A 20,222-nucleotide genomic window follows, 5' to 3' on the forward strand; every position below is an offset into this window, starting at 1 on the left:
TCTGTTATCATGCATTATAAAGACTGATAAAGCAGACTGAGCCACAAAATGAAATTGAGGTCTTCAGCGTCTAATCTCTTTATCCACACAGACGTCAGACTTTTGGGCCTTTTCAGACCAAATATTAACATCCGTCCAGTGGTAGTTGTCACAATCTAATACAATTATGGTCACTGAGAATTGTAAAAATAATTCATATACGTTTTATGTGACCCTGGATGGAGCAAAAAGAATGTGGCCACATTTCCCAGAACACCTTCCAATGTGATCGGATCGGATCTCAGGAAATGTTTGGGTACATTCACAGCTGTTGTGGTGCTGACCACAACAGCGGATGTTAGTATGAGATACGAGCTAAATATAATCTCACATGAGACTGAAAAGTTAGCTTAACAACTTGTACTATACAGTTTGTGCCAGTAGCTCTAAAGCTATAACTAGTGCCAGTGGTTCTAAAGCTATAACTAGTCCGGATCCCAGTCAAACTAGTCTCAACATTTCGACTTGTATATTAGTAGTGGCGGCTCAGTGTACACAGAAACTTGTGTAGTAATTTAGGGACCGACCAACTGCAGCTGCCACAGAAACCCGTGTTGTAGACAGAGAACCTGCTGGCCACAGTGTTCATTGCAGACGTCACTGGCTGTATGTGGAGCAGAAGAGTCGTTGTCAGTCAGTGAGAAAAGTGTTGTTACTGCTTCATCAACACAGAAATAACAGAACATGGCACACGTCGTCCTAAAACACTTCTCCATGATAAAAGTGGATGCCACTATTGGCTACACAGAATAATGACAAAAGGGACACATAGCTAAAGGCTACCACATGGTAAACATCCGGCGTGTACAGGCTTTAACAAACTAGAGGGAACAAAAAAAGTAGTACAACACCAGATTCCAGAATGGGGATTGGATTATCTCCACCACATTTAATTGGCTCTCTTTTTTTTAATTGTTGGTTTTTGTGACAGAAGAAATTAACAAAATAGAGATAACAAAAAAGATTAATTCTACAAAGAGACATTTTTTTTCCTCAGCTCTTAAAACTTGCCAACTCATAATTTCAAATGAACAAAGTCCAGTAGAAGACACTGGTAGCAATGCATACATGTGTCAGTCTTTCTCTCCTTGACTAATAAAAGGGGACAAGGGTGTCTTGGGGTCATGATATGCTGGCGGTCATACATAGTGAACCGAAGGAGGGAGATGGCGGACAGGCCGTGTCCCATGCCTCAGCAATGAAGTCTCTTTTTGACAGTCTCAAAGGGGGAAACAGAGGGGAAGCAAGGATGTAAACTAGGACGCTGCCAAATCCAGCACAGCTTCCCTCACTCCAGCAGCCAGTGGGCTGTCTCCTGGGTTATTGGTCCTTACAGGCTCGTTCTCCAAATCTCCCACGTCGAACTGCTGGAGTAACCTGGTTCGACAAACAACTGGCTGGGGAGGAGCTGCTGCAGTGTCCTCTTGGCCAAAGGAAACAGATCATGTGCTAGGAGTTGGGTGATGGGAGCGGCAGGAGGCTTGTTTCAGGTTTCCTCGACTACAGAGTTCTAGCATAAGGAAAGGCAAGTTTTTGGGAGACTTTTTCCAATTGGTCATCTTCCACGCAGTCTAATTTTCACTACACCAAACTACTACCGTCACTTTGTGTAAAACTAAGGGCGACACCAAGGATGATTAAAGAAGACACTGACAGAGTTGGACAGTTCATTGTGTCACACCAATCAAGGGGTTTAAAACCACATTTTTCATAATTTGAGTGTGTCCAGTACAGCCTCGCTCTGTCAGATCAGACAAGTTCCAGCTTCGAGAAAGTCCCTTTTTTTAATTAGTTATAAGAATAGAAAGTGTCACCTGGCTTTTTGTTCACTTTGAAATGCTTTTCAAACCTGGCAACCCCACAGCATGTATGAGGACAGGACTCTTGCGTTGCAGACCCTGGACCCAGCTGATTGTTAGCTAAGAACAACAGAACTGGCCTGAAAACAGCTGCATTATTAGATTTTTAAAGGTTCACATTTTAAAGATAGACTTAAAAACTTTCAGGTTATAGGGTAACCACATTACAGTATACGTAAAGCTGCACTAATCTTTAATTATGCATTAAGAATGTCAGCCGGTGTCATTCATATCAATAAGAGAAGTTTTACAGCCTGTTTCATCTCATCGACTTTCTATTTCAGACAGATAAATGTGACGCTTATCTCTCATCACTAGGCATGGAAGGTGACCAGCGTTCTCCCAAAACATGATGTATATGTGAATCTCAGTGAAAAGCAACATAATTACTTTCAAGTACAAACACACAGGATAATGAGAAGAACTTGGATGGTTAGTTTGTCTGAGTAACAGGAAACAGCACATGTTCGGCATCCTCCTCAGGGGGCCAATATATGTAGATAAGCCGCAGTTTTCTGATATATCAGCCTCTGTCGACGAAATGAATCATCGACACTGAGAAAACAAGGGAAACGTGATTTGTGTGAACTGCCACTTGTCTGGCATGAGTCTCTTGTGCACAAAGGCTAAGGACATGTATTTGTATCCGATATGAAAAGCCAAGATAGCTGCTCAGAGCAGTGTTGATTATGATAGTGTCCTACTACACTAATGCAACACTTCAGCGAAGATGTGGTACAGAGGTGAGGAGAATTGTGGGAAAGGGCTGATGCTGGTATCTGGCAACAGGTATATTTGGGGGAAACACTCTGGGATCATCTTGATAAGGGGAGTGGAGGGATTGAGACAGTAAGGAGGGTAAAAACCCAGGAGGGGGATACGTGATAACGGCTGTGCATCTCAGCTGTGCATGGGTTGCAGTCCCAGGAGAAGAAAGGGCAAAGGAGGTTTTGGGTGCTAGCAAGACAAGAGTCTGGACGGATACGAGTGTTTGACTGTTTATATAGTTCATATCGAGATGCACTGAACGGAGTAGAATGTGGTTGACGAACGAGGGGAGGGAGTGCCAGCGGCACTGGTTTTGGTATATTGGTTTTGGCTGCGAATGGAGGATCAGTCAGAGTTGAAGGGCGGAGGGGGTGGTAGACAGGAGCTCCACTGAGAGGGGTTGGGGATCTCTTGTCATGCAGGGGGGATGGGGACGCTGAAGAGGTCTTTGCGGAGTCCTTGTCTTAACTGCCGTAATGCATGGTGTTGCTGGGGATGACCATAGGTGAGGCCATGGAGATGGCAGCGCCGCCAATTGTGAACTGGTTGGTGATGGGATAGTAAGAACCACTGCTGCTTGGGCCCGACTGTCCTGTTGTGGCTCCTGGGCAGAAGAGAACAGGTCGGCATTCAACACGGATGGCGAATACAACTGTATTGTACAGTGTGTGTTTATAGAGATGCACATACTGATTTCATTGTTCGTTTCTGTTAAGCTGGACGTACCCTGCACAATCCCTGTGCTCATGATGGAGCCCATCCGGGAGTGGGTGTGGTTTACAATCCCGGTGTTCACTGTGACCAATCAGAGAAGAGAGCACAGTTACATGACACCGATTTTAGCACGTTTCCTGCTCAACTACAAAATATTTCATAGATGCCATGAAACCTGTTACATCAACTCAAGTTACTCACAGTGGCAGTCCAGTTACTGACTGTCACATTTTTGGGTAGTGTACATGTGAAAGCTGCTGGAAATTTTCAGCTGAAATTAAAAGTTGAAAAGTCAAGATTTAGTGTTACGGACTGAATAAAGATCAAGTGTTGAAATAACAGAGCTAAATGAAAAGTACGATGCAGTGTCAGCAGTGCCTGTATAAAGTGAAAACATACATGTCACGTAGAAGACCTCTTACCAAGTGTACAATTTGAAACAATATCTTCTGACTGTCTTTATAAATACTCAGAGAACGGCTTTATATGTCAAAACATGTCAACAGGTGTTTTAGCCAAGTCAATGTAAATAAATTCATCTTAGGTCAGGGCTGTGTAAAGGTAAGGAGACATTTTGATTTGGCCACAGTTGGGGTGTACAAAACACATGGGCACAGGTTGTGTGTCACACGAGCCAGTGTGCCTAGTTTACATGAAAGCACTCGCAGTGATGATGAAGGCCAACAGGTCGCTCATTATAGGTGTTAACAGGTCTTTAAGAAGGGAGGCAGGACGGATTACTGAAAACACTGAAGGACAGTTCATAGGCATCATCATCACTATTTGACATCAGACACCTTGTTAATCAGAGAAGTTATGTTAAACATGTGTTCAGGCTCGTAAGTTATCTCAGATGTCACCTGAGAGGCAGACAACTCAACTGAGCGTCAGTGCAGCCAAAGCACACCTATTTCCACTTATGAACAGAGTTATCAGTTAAAGAAAAAGACAAAGCAGAAAAAATTGACTGACAATATACAGTAACATATTATTTTATAATTATGAACAGTTACACAAATGTCAAATATTTTCATTATTAACATTACACTTAAACATGAGGTTTAGGCTGATCAACTGTATCTCAATGGTTTTAAAATGTCAAACATATCTGGCTCTTTACTGAGGCTGAACTAAAATCAGCTTGTTACTGATCATGAGTTCACATGTTATGCGACGGCTGTGTCTTTCAGTAATAAACTTACACATTTCATTATTTCAGCTTTGTGAAGGGGATTGAGCAGCCAAGCAATCAAAGTCTTGTCAAGTTTCTTCAAGTCTTTCCGTGCTGCTCACTTAACTTAAACATGAACTGACTTTTATGCGCGTCTGGTAATTCCTGCCTCACTGCAGACTTGTTGTCGCTCCCCTATTGATATTCCTGACATTACATTTCATGAGGTGTGTAGAAGTCCGGCGCAGTGTAGTTCATACCTAAGGGGATGAGGTTGTTGTGAGACACTGCCGGGCCGCCGCCAATGACTGTACTGAGGTCATAAGCTGCAGGCATCCCTAGAGGAAGCAAGACAGAAACAAAGCCATAAACATTTAACCCACAGACGTAAAGAATATGAGGCCGTTTGTTTCCTTGTAACAAATGTGACCACAGAAAGAGACGCTATGAACACAATCCGTTTCATTTCACTCCAAAAGTTAGCATTAGGCTTTGTGGCTTGTGATTGACATAATTACAGATAACATGTCAGTTTTCATTCAAATGTATTTTCTTTCAGTGGGGTTATGTTGGATTCTACTTTCTTAGGCACACATTTGTTACATATAAAACAAACAGGGAATAAAACAGTGAAAATAATGTTCCCAGATCAGTTTTGGATGACACTTCACTGTCGACACAAAACTGACAGGAATCAGATTACCAACACACAGTAAGTAGATTTCACTTTGTTGTGTTTATGCATCAAATGGAGCATGCAACTAGCGATGGCACTGTGCAACGTCTTGCATGTGCTTTTTAAATGTGAAAGTAGTTGTGGAACAACAGGGAATATTTGATTTGTAAGGGGACAAAAACAGTGAAGTAGCTTGCTGTAGCTGCATATAAAAATACAATTACATTGGATGAAGCCCTCTCCTTGTGGACACAAAGAAGACAGTGAATGCATTGCTGGCTCAGATCACCACTGCTCTTAGCAACTGTTTATGATACAAGGCTCCAGAGAACCAAAAAATCTGTGTGACAACAAATTACTTGTTCACACCGGTTCGTCAAATATTTAGCTGGTGTGTCTATAAGCATTTTAGCAAGTTCTCTCTCATCTCTCCTCTGCGGAGTTTACACTCACACACACAGGCCCCGCCCACACTCCCTCAAGCAGGGGGAAACAGACAGTGGATCAGAGATGTGAGAGGAGAGGCAGTGAATCAGGCTAGATATTGTCCAACAGTGGCGACAAAAACTGCTTAATACAGGGGTTCCACAATAGACCGCTGACACAAACCGATTTCCGCTACTGTTTCAGGGTCAGAGCCGAAGCGTTACTCTCCTTTCTGGTAGCGCTACCTCCACACTCCTGCTGACCTGCGCTCACTTTACACTTCATCAATAAAGACCAACACTAATCAGAAGATATAAGGACCTGAACCGTACTTTGTGCTTGTTTGATCCGAGTCTGAGACCCCTATTTAAAACACATTGAAAATGAAATGCTGGAATACTAACCTAATGCAATAACTCACGACTCACCTAAATCATAACTATCCCATCCTGTTAACTGAGCCAAATGTTTAATAATTATTCAAAAGTCAATTTTGAGGATATTTTACCATTTTCAAACGTAATTCAGCAGACTTGATATAGTCCCATGAAATATGGAATCGGAAATCGAATTGGTACTTTGTGAATCAAATCGATTTGGGAAATTATTGCTGATACCATGCCCCTGTCCAGAAATTACCAATGTATATGTGGACCAATGTAAAATGTTAGTCTGGAGCCCTGTCACACCAGTATCCCTCGATGCCATGTGATAAACACTTCCAGACACCTTAGGATTGAATTGAAATGCAGGCCTAAAAATGACGTGCTATGAACACACCGGCTTACGGTTAAGAATCAATGCATCGTTACATTCACATAGAAAATGACTAACCAACACTCAGCATTACCCCATATCCAGACTGTCTGCCTCTTCCTGTCTCTTAAATTTTAGGTGACATTCAGGAAACCTGAAGCTTTGGTAAACAACTGGAGGATACGTTTCATCTACCAGTGATCATGTGTCTGTTCACCTGATACAGCCATCCCCTGATTCATGCTGTAGGCTCCACCTGTGTTCCACATATTTTCAGATGGGGAAGTGTAGTGTGAGCCAGGAGGAGGGTTGGGGGTGGTGCCTGTGTACCTGCATTTACATACACACACATGTTGGAAATTAGAGACGCATACCCTGATCCCCATCTCAGCCCCTGTATAGCGCCATCTACATACAGGTGTGTTTACTGGGGTCAGGAGAGCAACTCACCTGAAAAAGGGGTTCTTCAAGTCCAGGAGGTTGCTGGACTTTGATCCTGTCTGGTCCACCTGGGCAACAATACTGATGTCGTAGCTTTGTCTGTGGGAAAGGAGACCAGCTATGTATCATTTAAATAATTACAACAAATGCACATGAGAGCTCAGATATTTACTGGGGAGTAATGAGCCTTTAATGACTACATTTTGGGAAATGTGTTTTTCTGCTTTCTTGCTTAGTTACATGACGACGTAAAGCATACTCGTGTCTGTATCATAAACATGATAGCGTGCTAGCTTAGCTGTGCACAAATACTGGGAAAAAGGATTACAACTAGTCTGGCTCTGTCCAACAGTATCTAAATCCATCTACAAGCAAGCCTCTTAAGTTCACTGATCAACATGCCATATCTCCCTTTAATCCGTACATGACTACATTTGTAAAAATAACAGTGGTTTTACAGAGGGGTAGGAGCTTGACTGTTCTTTAACCAGCTACAGTAACATCAATGAGACTTGTTGTCACTGAGGTTGCCCGGCAAACAGCAGAGACCCAGAGAAGTTGGTTTAGAGTAAAGCTACAGTGATTGTGTCTTCATACATAGTTTATTTTTTTATTAACATTATATAGTTGATTTCAAAGATTTATGAAATTATCAAAATCATGTTCAAAACCTTGAACGTCATTTAACATCTCTGCAACGTTTAATGTGGGGAGGTGTCATGATCTGAGCTGCTGATCTTATATGTATCCATACAACAGCTGTGACTGCGGCTGGCAAGGAGTTCACTTTTTATGCAACACCTCTTAACAGTAATAAAGGCTTAGTTTGTTTCTCTTTTTCCTTTTTAACCTTCATTTGTATTTCCTCTTTTCTATTCCTTTTCTTTCTAATTTAGATAGTTAGGCACTTCCCAATTTTTGGTCTCTTTCAATTTTAAGTTAAGTTTTTCTCAATTTCATTTAAAAAACAGAATCATTATTCTTTGCCTTTGATTTCAAGGGCCTATGTTTATTTAGGAAATTATTGTTAAATAATATTTTCTAAATTGAGATAGGTGGATGACAATACCAGAGAGAACTCAGTTATTTTCTAGTACACACGGCTATCATACCTCTTGTTGGCCATCAGCGTTGCAGTTCCAGATAGTGTATCCCCAGCCTTGGTGAAGAGGGGAGACTGCAGCAGACAGCGCACCTGGTACCAGTGGGTGAGAGGCTCTGTGGGTGCTGTGGACAGCCATACTGTCACCCTGCAAGAGGGGTGTAAAGAGGGGTTGTGCTGTGAGAGTAACTCAACTGTGTGGGAATAATACAATTTATTTCTCATGATTCAACACAGTCCAACTGTCCACATGTCTATGAGTGACTTACATGGATCCCACGAATGCCACATCAAACCAGAAAGCTAAGCCGTGTACCAGGCCAGAGTGCATCATGTGGAACTTAAAGGGAATTTCTATCCTGTGATCCAAAGGAAAAAAGGTTTGGAAGGAGAGTTGTTAATTCAATTTATATACATTTAATATAATTATATGAAAAACAAGCAACGACAGACACACACCTGTAAAGATCATCTTCTTTGGCCTCCAGGAAGTTCACTGTGTATTTGACCGATTTGGCCATCAGAATACGGATATCGAATGTGTCCTGAGGAGGGAAATCTCAGCTCATCCTACAAGACTACAGCAAAACATCAAGGCTAATTCACCTCAAATGCTAGATTGTATCTCAACCAAAATAACACCTGATTACCTCATTTGCAAAAGCATCATCAGGCAGAGGATAAAGTCCTCAAGTGAGAACCCCAGGCTTCTTTACCATGCCCAGTCATTTAATTAATCATCCAATGTAAACCTGTGTGTATGTGTGATGGATGACTTACCACTATTGGCTGGCGGAAGTACTCATCCACAGCTGCCCCTCGCAGGGCAGAGAGGTCTACGCCATGAAACGAGGGCTGGTACCTTAGGACCAAAGTATCAGATTTAGGTTTTCTTCAGTCAATATCTATAAAAGTTAAGAGAATTATAGCTAAAGCCATATTTTTTGGCACAATCTCAGAAAGAAGATTTTGGTTGCAGTAAACGGAACACTTTGAACCAATCAAGTTCATTATCAGAGTTGTGAAGCTTTAGGGCACAAATTAGTGAATGTGAAGCAAATATTGTGGGTTTACAAAAGTTCAACACTATTTAAACCCCTGCTGCAATTAGCTTTGCCAAAAGAAGCGAATGTTATATTTGACTCCTCGCTTGCACAGATTGGAAGTGAACAGGAGGGGAAGATTCTCCTTTGATACATTCACGCATCTGTGACTGGGCTCTTAAACTACGCTAATACTTGACAGACTGGTCTTTGTGCACACAGACTATGACGTCAACATGACAGTTTCCCCTTTATACTCGCATATGAGCCACTAGTACTCAGTGCAGTCCTCCTAAGTGTCATCGCAAGACTTAAACAGCACCACTCCCAGAAAAAAGCAAAGAAGAAATACAAACTGAACAGTATTGTCACTGGTTTGTTTCCTCTTATAGCAACGCTTGGGGCTCGTGTGTGCTTCCTTGCCCTGAAAAACCAGTTGCCACTTTTTTTTTTTTTTCTAAGTTCCCTTAGATGGTCTCATCTTTACCAAGTGTCTCTTTAAGCTCCCCTCAATTGCTATGCTCCTTCATTAATGTGGCAGCATAGAGAAGTCTGTCCAGACAAACCTGTTGTCTCTTGCCTCAAGCTGATCCGTGTTTGTGTATGGGCTAGTCCCACGGTGTGCGACAAGTTAAAAAAATACAGCGGATATGGTGTTGAGCACAAAGAACGGAATCAGCCAGCATAAACTCCTTCTAACGCCAGTGGAAGGAGGCAATTCTCTCCACCCTTGATCTCGCCGTCTTCTAAAGGGCACCGTTGGCTATCTGCATTAATACCCTTTTTGGGGACTGCAAAGTTTCCAGACAAAAACAACTAAACAGGCGAGTGAAGTCATCAGGGAAGTTGAGTCATGGGTGCCTCGTTTTTGTCCCCCCCCCCTTGCCGGACATGCATCTTCCACACATTGTTGCAGCGAACCCCTCCCACACTTAATGTCTGTCCTGCCATCTGGGAAGAGGCAAAGGAGCATTCACACCTATGCACACGAAAATGTCAGGAAATCTGTTTCCAGACATTTTCCGGAGTTTGTCTTTCACATATGAAGAAAACAGCAAGATATTGTCCTAGTCCGGTCTTTTTGTCACCAAAGTCAGCCCTATTGCCAAAAGCTTTCATTTTTGTCAGCATTTTCTAAATTTATGGCTTCTCTTTTAATCTGAGATACTTCTATTCTTTAAGCTTTTCATCATATGTCAGAAGCATTTGACTGGGATATTTGCTTTCTCACATACAGCCCCTCCGGAAAAATTGAGGAAAATGTCTGGACTTCAGTTCATATTTAAGCTGCTTGAAAAACAATGTAGTGTTGAACATGCCGGCTGCATTTTTCTGACAAATGGTTCCTCTGTTGCCTTTTTGGATAAGTGCACCATACATCTTCTGGGATAACAATGAAGGACAAGGCAAAAAAGGTTTTCAGAGGTCAGGTTGGGGGAAGACCCAGTTTAGCAAGACTCTGCCCCTCCTCACCAGAAGTTGGCCTTGGTGAATTGCTCCATGTAGAGCTGCTCATCTGTGAAGGGAGCCAGGTGGACGTCACCGAGGGTGGGGAACATTTTACCTGAGATACACACAAACACAGAAGTCAATCAAGAAAAGTAATGTACTGCCAAAAGCCTAAAACAATGAACGAGGTCAGCATTTTCTAAAAATGACAAAATAATTTTGAAACATTAACATCAATGTCTTAATCTATCAGATGACATTAGCTGTACCCATGGTCTTCAGCACATTTAATTTAGCTGATTAACATACATTCCATTGTCAGTTTATAAGGGACACCATGAGAAAATGTCTAAAGCAGCAAATGTGCAATATAAACTTCTTCATGAAGGTTATGTTTGAGGAACAATTTTGTACTGCATTGCAATTATGATTATCAACACATTAACATATTTCGACTGTTGCATTAGACTGCATTAGCTTGAGCCGGGAGTTCCTAATAAAATGACATGACCATTCTGCTGTCCTGCAAATCTTCTCACCGTTCGGTTTGAGGAACTTCTTGGCATGCAGGTAGCTCTCCAGCATTCGCTCATTGAACAACATGTAGCCCATTGGCTCTGAGATGATGATGTCAACCTGCTCTGGCAGTGTCACCTCCTCCACCTTCCCCGGGATGACGACCACACGATCGCCTAAACGGTTACTGTTCACCAGCACCTGTAAGGCACAGAAATTCTTTACAGCGGCAGGATATCGCTCTTTTAATGGCGGCCTTCTTTTTGAATAACCGTAGTAATAATAAAGTGGCTCAAATCACATCAGAGATGGGTCACTGATAATAATATCCATCTGTGTGTTCCTGCGTATATACCTCGGCATGCTGTGCCATGGTGCTGGCCTCCACAGCATAGACCTTCCTGGCTCCGGCTTGAGCCGCAAAGAAAGAGAGGATCCCAGAGCCACAACCAACATCCAGCACCACCTGGAAAATATAGAACAGGAAATGTGAAGTCACTGTCGGCAAGATTTTTGGTTTCGCAGTATACCGTGGTAAGTTAAATATTTTCACAAGATTTGAACAAAACACATAATAATTTAGGCCACTGTTATAATAAGTTACATTTCTTTGATTAACAAATAATGAAATAGTGTTTAAAAAACTGGGTGTTATTACACTGACTGTTTGCAAGGACAATTAAATAGGATCAGCTGCTCGCCAACCACTCAGTAGGACTTTGTACTAAACAACCCCAGCACAGTTACAAATTAAGGATCAAATTACAGCATGTTCTACTGTTTGTTTTTAGGGACACACATACTTAAAAGCCCCATGCATAAATTAAACCCCACCCATTTAGATAACTGAATGTAACACCATTGGTCAGTAACACACTTTGTTTGCTTCAATACTCAATGTGATAGTCTCAGCTTTATAGGTTTGAATCAATACTGAGAGATCTGTGTGGGGGATAAAACCCTTTGAACACAATACTGCCCAAAGTTTCAGGGTTTGAGAGAAACTGGACGGATACACATGAAGTCAATTCAATCATAATTGTTAATATTTTGTGGGAAATAATTTGACTGACTTCTACATTGAGCCTGAACAACAAAAATGTGTAAGATGTGTGTGAGGTAGTACTTTGTCCTTGAAGTCATTGTGGTTTTGGAGAATAGCCCGTTGATAAGTCCCTGTCCGAACGTAGTCCTGCATCATGTTTTGTTGCTGGGAGAGGTAGCCATAAAACTGCAGAAAGACAATTAAACACATTAATATACCAATCAAAGTTGTGGCTTGCTTTTCACAAACTTGCTTGTGTTTTGCACAAGTCATCCTGTTAATCAGTCAAATGAGATAACCGTTCTTTTAGTTTTCTGTTAATGATTCTCATTAATAGCAGAAATAAAACACTGGGAGCTGCAACTTAAACCAAACAGGTGGTACTTTTTAAGCAGTGGTGTTGAAACAAGTGGAACAACCCAGTTAGCATGTGAACCAAACAAGGGGGGAAAAGTTCAAAGGTTCATGTGAAAGTGATCTTTTGCCATAAAGTGAATATTAAGTTATCGTAGTGATGTTTTCACTAGTGTTTAATCGTCTAAAAATGTTGTAAATTGTTGTCTGCTGTACCATTGAATGGGCCCTTTATATTTAGATAGTTTATATTTACATCAGGTGCAGGTCCTCTTTGCGGACGCAGCCATGTTTTTTACAGTGGCCCAAACTGGACAATCTAAACACCTTTGGAGCTCTACATAACAACTGAGCTACCACTGGTTCTATTTCATGTTTGGAAGGGAAAGGGTGAGGTAATGAGTATTCAGCTGCAATGAAAAACTTCCCCACTAGATGTCACTAAATTCTACTGAACCTTTACATTTTGTAATATGCTGCAGCTGACATGCTCATTAGCTGCGTTCTGGAAAATGGTGCTAGCGAGGGCACTTTCTCTGTTAGTTTGGTAGCGTATTCAGGACACGTTAGTAAGAACACCAATATGTGTTTGTTCTCAAAGTCTGAGGCTCGTTCTGTGCTGTCTTGCAAGCTGCTGTCTGACACTGTTACAGAAAGCTAATGACAGAATGATGATGTTCTGTCTCTTCAGTCAGAGGGGCACCACATGCCTTCTGGTACGCACAAGCAGGTGACGTTTTCTCAGACCAAAACCCTTCAGGGTGCTCAGTTGTTTTTTCTCAGGAGAGGACTCCAAACACAGTATTTACAGAGCATGTCATGTGGCAAAAAAAAAAAATTCTGTTGAATGTTTTGCTTTGTGGAATTGATTTCTTACTTTAAAAAGATAAATTAATTAATCAAACTCCACAAATGCGATTTTAAAGGGATGTTCCTTATAAAAAGTAAATTAAGGAAACTATAAGTAGTGAAAGACAGCATCAGCAAGGTAGTTGTTATGAAACAAACTATTTTATTTCTTATTTAAAGCATTGGCATGGTTAAGACATTCTGAACTGTCTATACTGCCACAATTTGTGTCTCTTCTGTGTGTCTATGTGTGTGCATGCACGCTTTCCTCTCACCTGGAAGTACTGTACCGCAGAGGACTCCTCTGTTCTGTCGCTGAAGACTGACTGCTCACTAAGATGCCCGCGACAGTTCTTCATGAGATTATAAAAAGACTGAAATTCTGAAGAACACAAACATGAAGAATTAGCAGTCTTGTTGTAGCAACATTACACATCTTTGTTTGAAACTGCTCAAACACAGAGGATCAGAAATGAGTTGATTAATGTGAGGTTAACACACTTACTGACTTAAAACGCAATTGAGTGTGTGCACATTGGATCAATAGTGTCTTGCTATACATCTAACCCTATCTTTGACCTTTTCTTAGTACTTTTATATATTAACCAGAGGTTTGGTACAATTGTGGCCAATAAGGGCAGCAGCAGGGAAATGCAAAGGATTTCATATTTTAGGCTCACTGTACAACCAATATAAAGTGGACAGATGCTCTTACTACATATAGACAGGATCGTCCACTAACCAGAAGGTCCTGTCTGCTTTCTGAAGTATCGTTGGGCAAGATATTGAACCCCAAACTGAGGCCCTGGTGACCGAATGCTGTGAGATATGAAAAGTGCAGAGTATGGACCTGCTGTATGCATGTTTTGATGGTAGAATGGGATTTTTACTGTCGAGCGCTTCGTTATACAAATACAGTGTATTTACAATTTAGCCCCATGCCCAAAACGTCTTGACATACCCCAAGCTTGATAGGCTCACCCATGTTCCTTTAACTGGGCAATTGCTATTCATGGAGAAAAAGGTGTGTGTGCGTGTGTGTGTGTCAGGGTGAGATGGACTTTAACATTACACCTGCTCCACACTCCATGCGGAGTGTACTAAGTGTGTGGGGAAACACTATCTCAATGCTTTCATAACAAACGTTGGCACACCGGCTCACTGAGGTTATTAAAAGACAGGAAGCAAAGCCAAGATGGTAGTGGAGTGAGCACTGAGGAGGAACACATGTATTTAGTTACTTGAATTCTTAACTGAAGACGTGTTATTACGATCTTATTTTTCCAGTGCATGGTTATTTACACAGTTAAGTCTTCCTTAGCTGGTAGTTGCAAATTTAACTTTTTGTTGTCACTTGCTTTGACAGTCTTATTGTGCTGGGACATTTTCTGCTTACCTGCCGGTGAGGAGAACTGCAGCAGGACGCTGTTGCAGCCCAGCGTGATGATGAACGACTGCTTCCCCACGCGGCTGCACTCTGTCTCCCTGGAAACGGAACACTTGAACACACTCGCCTCCTCTCCTGGAATGAAATGGAGAAGATAGAAAGAGTTAGGACAGCGGGAGACATACTTGCATACAGCCACTGAAATTCACAACTGTGTGATGCTCAGTATGTAGCTAAAACTTGACTCTTTTTGAGGTAATCATTTCACACAGTTTGGGCTTCTGCATTTCATTTTGCAAGACGGGCAAAGAGACTGTTTACTTGCTGCTTGTCACACATTTAACATTTATCACAACCCTCTCTGTGTGGGAGAGCTGAACACAATGCAGCATCAGCCTCTTTATTTCTGTCCCCTTGTTCACACAAACTGCAGGATTTTGCTTTCATTTGATGTTTGAAAATTGAAAGAAATAGGGATCCATTCCATATAAATCTATTACAATGTTCTTTTTAAAATGAACTGCAAAATCAGGTGAGACTTTTCCAACCCCACCGATGATGATATCCGTCTTGTCCCTGTTCCTGGATTTACATTTATATTTGCATTGACGTCTATGTCTTCACAAAGCAACAGGGATACCTGGCAAAAGTTCTTCTATATTTTGATAACAGTTGACAAACCCCATTTAAATTAGCAAAACCAGCTATGTTATCAAGTTCAGGGAATTTTTAGATGGGCTCTGTAGTTTTTAGCAAATTTTTCTCAAAGAGGAATAAAAGGAAGGAGCTTTCTTTACGTGCATGTGCTGACAAACAGGTATGTTAAGTCACCATTCAGCGGGTTACTGTGGGTTTGTGTTCCTGTACTTATATCTTAGTGAGAACCATTGTAAGCATAGACCCTAAGGAGTGAGGACATGTTCGTCAAGTGATGACATTTTGGCCGGTCTTAACTTCTTGAAAGGGATGTTTGAGGGTAAAGACTTGGTCTGGGGTAGGATTAGGGAATGCATTATGCCAATGAGGGCCCTCACTTAGAATAACAAACATGTGTGTGCTCTATGAGACATTTCGCATCGATTATAAGGGTTGGGTATCAAATTAAAAGAAATTATGCTAAAATAATCCTTTATTAATCCAACAACTGTGAAATTTGCCAAGTTGCATTTCACTGAGAGATGAAGGGAATACTAACAATGAACATTGCACCTCTGTGAGGTCACTGACCCATATGATCAGGATTCAGTATTTCAATCTGTCTTTACAGATTCATGCAAAAATGTAACAAAAAAACAACAGAACAAGCTCCCCTCTGACACTAATTTGCAGGAGAACCATCGCTTCTTAGGTCTAAATAATGCTTTGAGAGAAGTGGGGAGCGAAGTAAAATAAGTGCAACTTTATCTTTTGCATTTATCTTGTTAGTAAAGTTTTATTTCAATTTCCATATTGTACTGTCTCTAGACTCTTGAATAGAGACACCAGGAGTTTTGTTTAAATGACAGTTAGAGAAAGGCAGCCATCACCCATTAAAGAGGATGTAAACACTGTCTTAATTGTGGAAGTCCTTGTTGACTTGCTCATCATATTGTCATACACTGATAACTTCATTCAGCTTTGGGAAGTAGCAGCAGTACAGCTAGTACGGACTCAAATGTTTTAGTGAAATCATCCTCTCTTGTTAATACATAATTAGGAGTTTCTGAACACAAAAAAATGCAATTTTGTCAACAAAACACACAGAAGTAATACTTCGGGACACATGAGCCAGGCTAAAAGAGTAGCATGGATAATACTGATCTATGCAAACACATCTGCAGTCTGGAAAAACTAGTTCTGTCATAAAGCAGGCTTAAAAAAATTAGCACACATAAACAGATTAACAGCAGCAACATTTAAAGGCATGCGTCTACTGGAGAGATGCCAGCCACGCACATCAGTCCTCAATTCTCCTCTCAATCACTTACACAAGATCATCAAATCTGAGCCAGAAACGAGATGGAAAAGAAACAACTCAAGATGTGTTTTGTGTCATCATTAACTTCATAATCATTTAAAGCAGGATGATTTAAAATCTATATCATTTAAGATGTAAAAAGAATTATAGGAATGATGTTTAAGAAGTTTATTAAGACATCACAAGACTTCAACATGAAGTATTTTTGAGGTAGTTTGTTGTTTCAAAGCAGCACAAGATATTTCATGACTTTCTCCCTGAAAGTTTACGTGTGCATCAAACTGCAAAAGAGCTGGATTCTATATTTCATTTCAGCCTTCCTACCTAGTAAATGCCCCAATCTTTCAAACTCCAGATCACAATGAAGCCTTACTGTTGGCATTAGGTTTCTAATCTCATCCCATGTTGAGGCAAGTCAGTTGACATATCTATGGAGGAGCCATCCAGAGGCAGTTCTGACAGGCTGAGAACTGACATATAGTATGTGAAAAAACCAGAGGACTTCCCCTTTAATGACGATGTTGGGTGTTTCCCTTAAAGAAGATCATATTCTGATAAACAAACCTACGTTCGATGAAATTAGTGAAAGCCATTTATTAAGAAAGACAGAAAGACATTTATTTCCCCCCTTTTGTTTCTCGATTGAGTTAGAGAAATGAGCCTCGAGTCAGTGCAGCTGTTGTCTGTGAACAGGATCTACTTGGCGTATTTCTCACTATGCCGTTTCCTCTTCAATGCTGTTCCTGCTGACTCAACACTACTGTTGATTTATTCTGCTCCTCTCCATCATGGAGTATTAGCCTGGACCTGGAAACAGACTGACTACATACTAGCCGGCTGCTGATAATGCAACATCTGTCAGAGCTAACAGCTGCAGAGTTCTGCGTGAGTGTGAGAAGCGGAGGTTTCTGTGGCAGGAGTCCTGGGGTTACCCTACTACCGCTTTCTTTGTAAGATTCCAATTCTGTGGAAAGCACTGACTTACATTAAATAAACAAATTCAACTAATGATTCAGATTTAGTACAACTGATGCCAATAAATTATAAAATTTTAGATTTCATGCTGTCTGATAAGTGGCACATTAATAAAGCATATTGCATATCTATGCTTTGTTAGACTTTCCCCGACAACAACTTTATTTTGTAGAGTATTTTTATTTTTATTTTGTAGAGTATTTTTATTTACACTTGGATCTAATTTAACCAATTTCAGACATGCACTGAACTCCGAAAAACGACAATGAGGGGCTGTATGGGTGTTAACGAATGTCCTTTGGACATTCTAAAGAGTTCCTGCTGTCAGTGCCTAGTAAAAACTCTGGATAATTTGTCAGTGAGCCCATGGGAGAACACAGCATCAGATTATCCAGGGGGTTGACCGCAAGCAAGTTGGTGTTAATGACAAGTAAAAGATGTAAAAGAAACTGACGAGTTCAATGATTCTGTTTTTGTCTCATCGGACCAGAGAATCCTTTTGTCTTGGAGCTGTCAGAGTCCTCCTTGTGGTTTAGTAAAGTCCTAGCACACTTTCACATGTCATTCCCCAAAAGTTACCTTCAGACAGCAGGCAAAAGTGACCCAAAACTGATGCTTTTATTGAGATCTGTTTGTTCAGGGTTAATCAGCACAAAAAAGGAGCAGGGGGTTAAAAAAAACCAGTAATCTCCAACCATTCAGTTGAGGGGTTGCGCGGCATGCAATTAATTCTGCTGCGACATCACGAGTCATTGTTTACATATCATTGACACTGTTTAAGGTTGTATCACCAAAAACTGTCTGGGTATATTTGTCTGCGTCTTCCACTAGTATAGCACCAATGTTTCTTTCTAAATATTTCTTGTTTTTTTATTAATCAGCTTGGCGTCTGTCTCATGTTAAACACGTCATCAACACAACCATCTGCTTGAAGTGAAACCTTCAGAGAATCTCCTGCTGTCAAGGCCTCACTTTTACTGGGGTGAAACTCCAGAGAAAGCCCTTCCGGATGATATCCGTAGATTACTCCGAGTAACCGAAAGCAATTTAATACACTCCAAGCTGCCCCCCCTCCTTTAATTCGTCACACATCTGTATGTAATTCTGTGTTACCATTTTCTATTTCCTATTCTCGACTCAAGTTAGAATTGTGTTAATTAAAATGTGCAGTTCTGGATTCACACCTCATCTTTATATGGTGTTGATGTATGAGGGGGGGGCTCAGCATCTTACACTCAAACTTGCTGTGAATTCACTTAAATCTACGTGAGTGGGTTTCTTTCAGTGTGCATCACAACAGAGGAGGCCAGCGGCGCGGCCGCTTCTTTTCAGCAGGACATCCCACCGACTAACAAAAGCTGCGGGGGAGCGGAGTGGCTCCGATCCTGCGTCCGCAACGGGAGGGGAGCAGGCGGCGGGGAAGCATCTATTGTTCCGATGAGAACAAAGATGAATGCATAAGTAATGAGGGCCCAAATCTCGCTCCTCCACCTAGAACGTCCCTCATGTTCTGCCCACGCCATATGAAACGCAAAAGCTTTAGAAAAGTTGAAGCGTTTGCCGCTGTAAAGAGACCGCGGACTACCGGGTAACCACAGCGCTGTGGCCGCCCGGAGCTTGGTAGCGACCCGGGAGTGATGCCCTCTATACCCGGCTCTGAACAACCCCGAACAGGCTAATTCACGAGCCAAACAGCGATGTACCGATACTCGGGTCCCCGATGGGCAGAACGGAGTATGCTCGCATTAGCTTAAAACATCCCCCGCGTATATATACATGGCTGAGCACGCTATTAAAGCCTCAAGGGCAAAATACGTTAGAAGCGAGCGGGTCTACTGCGCATCATTTCTGGAGCCAGGCTCGTGGCATTGTTTAACTAGCATTAAACTACACAGCACTGCCCCGCGCACGCTCACCACGGACTGAGCTATGTAATGCGTGTGTGTGGCGAAATATTTTACTCGAGGTTTCCCACAGCGGTGAACTTGTGTGGGAACCGAGACCTAAAGTTAACAAAGCCCCGAGACGATTCCCAGCCGACACGGAGAAAATAAGGAGTTTTACGGGCTCCCTCGTGACGAACAGGGGGAGGCGACGTGGTCTCAAGATGGATTAGCTTCTTGGTGGCTAGCGCTACGTATGGCCAAATTAGCTGTGTACGCGTTAGCACTGCATAGCATTAGCACCGGAGAAGAGAGGCCGACCCACCGAGGAGCAGCGGCAGGAAAAGGTCAACTCACCATTGGAGAGATTGATGAGGGCAGCGTCTTGTGTGGTTTTCACTTCTAACCGCAGCGGCTGCTGCTCTGAGTGTCGCTGTATGTCTCCATTCGCGTCTCCGATAGAGAGGAGCCGCACGCCGGGAAACACCGACACCGCCATCTTCGATCTGGAAGTCGAGACAGGTCGGCTGCGTTCACATCCAACCACCGCGCACTGCTCTCTGCTGGAGGCAGAGCGAGCATCCAGGCTGCAGCCCCGCCCGCAGGGCGAGAGGGGGTACTGCCTGAACTCAGGTGGTGCACGTCATGGAGGCTCTAATTTCCCCCCAATTTAAATTATTGATTCATCCGTTAGTTTTCCTATTTATGAGAACCACAAATTACGGTTATTACCTCCATTATGGTTGCAAATAGTAATCAAACAGAACCCCAAAACATGTGTATACAATAACAATGATAATTCATTGTATCCA

At 41.9% G+C, this 20,222-nt stretch overlaps 1 protein-coding gene across 4 annotated transcripts; it reads right to left on the minus strand.

Annotated features, from left to right (window-relative positions):
* Window positions 1-894: 894 nt before the first annotated feature.
* Window positions 895-19,954, minus strand: carm1 (coactivator-associated arginine methyltransferase 1). Of its 4 annotated transcripts, XR_008341983.1 has the most exons (17): window positions 19,768-19,954; window positions 14,605-14,730; window positions 13,484-13,590; window positions 12,087-12,191; window positions 11,316-11,426; window positions 10,984-11,161; window positions 10,469-10,559; window positions 8,733-8,814; window positions 8,412-8,497; window positions 8,222-8,311; window positions 7,963-8,100; window positions 6,860-6,949; window positions 6,627-6,739; window positions 4,812-4,889; window positions 3,582-3,651; window positions 3,393-3,461; window positions 3,199-3,270 (listed from the first exon to the last, which is right to left on the minus strand). XR_008341983.1 is itself a non-coding variant. In XM_053442659.1 (16 exons), the coding sequence occupies exons 1-16, from the start codon at window positions 19,907-19,909 to the stop codon at window positions 3,131-3,133; spliced, it is 1,746 nt and encodes a 581-aa protein (XP_053298634.1). In that variant the 5' UTR covers window positions 19,910-19,954; the 3' UTR covers window positions 895-3,130. The 4 variants fall into 4 exon arrangements, 3 of the variants coding, with proteins under 3 accessions (XP_053298634.1, XP_053298633.1, XP_053298635.1); XM_053442659.1 differs by lacking the exon at window positions 3,582-3,651 and having other exon boundaries at window positions 895-3,270; XM_053442658.1 differs by lacking the exon at window positions 3,582-3,651 and having other exon boundaries at window positions 895-3,270; window positions 3,357-3,461.
* Between the last annotated feature and the right edge of the window lie 268 nt (window positions 19,955-20,222).

Source organism: Pleuronectes platessa, chromosome 16, assembly GCF_947347685.1.
Source record: "Pleuronectes platessa chromosome 16, fPlePla1.1, whole genome shotgun sequence".
Lineage (NCBI taxonomy): Eukaryota > Metazoa > Chordata > Actinopteri > Pleuronectiformes > Pleuronectidae > Pleuronectes > Pleuronectes platessa.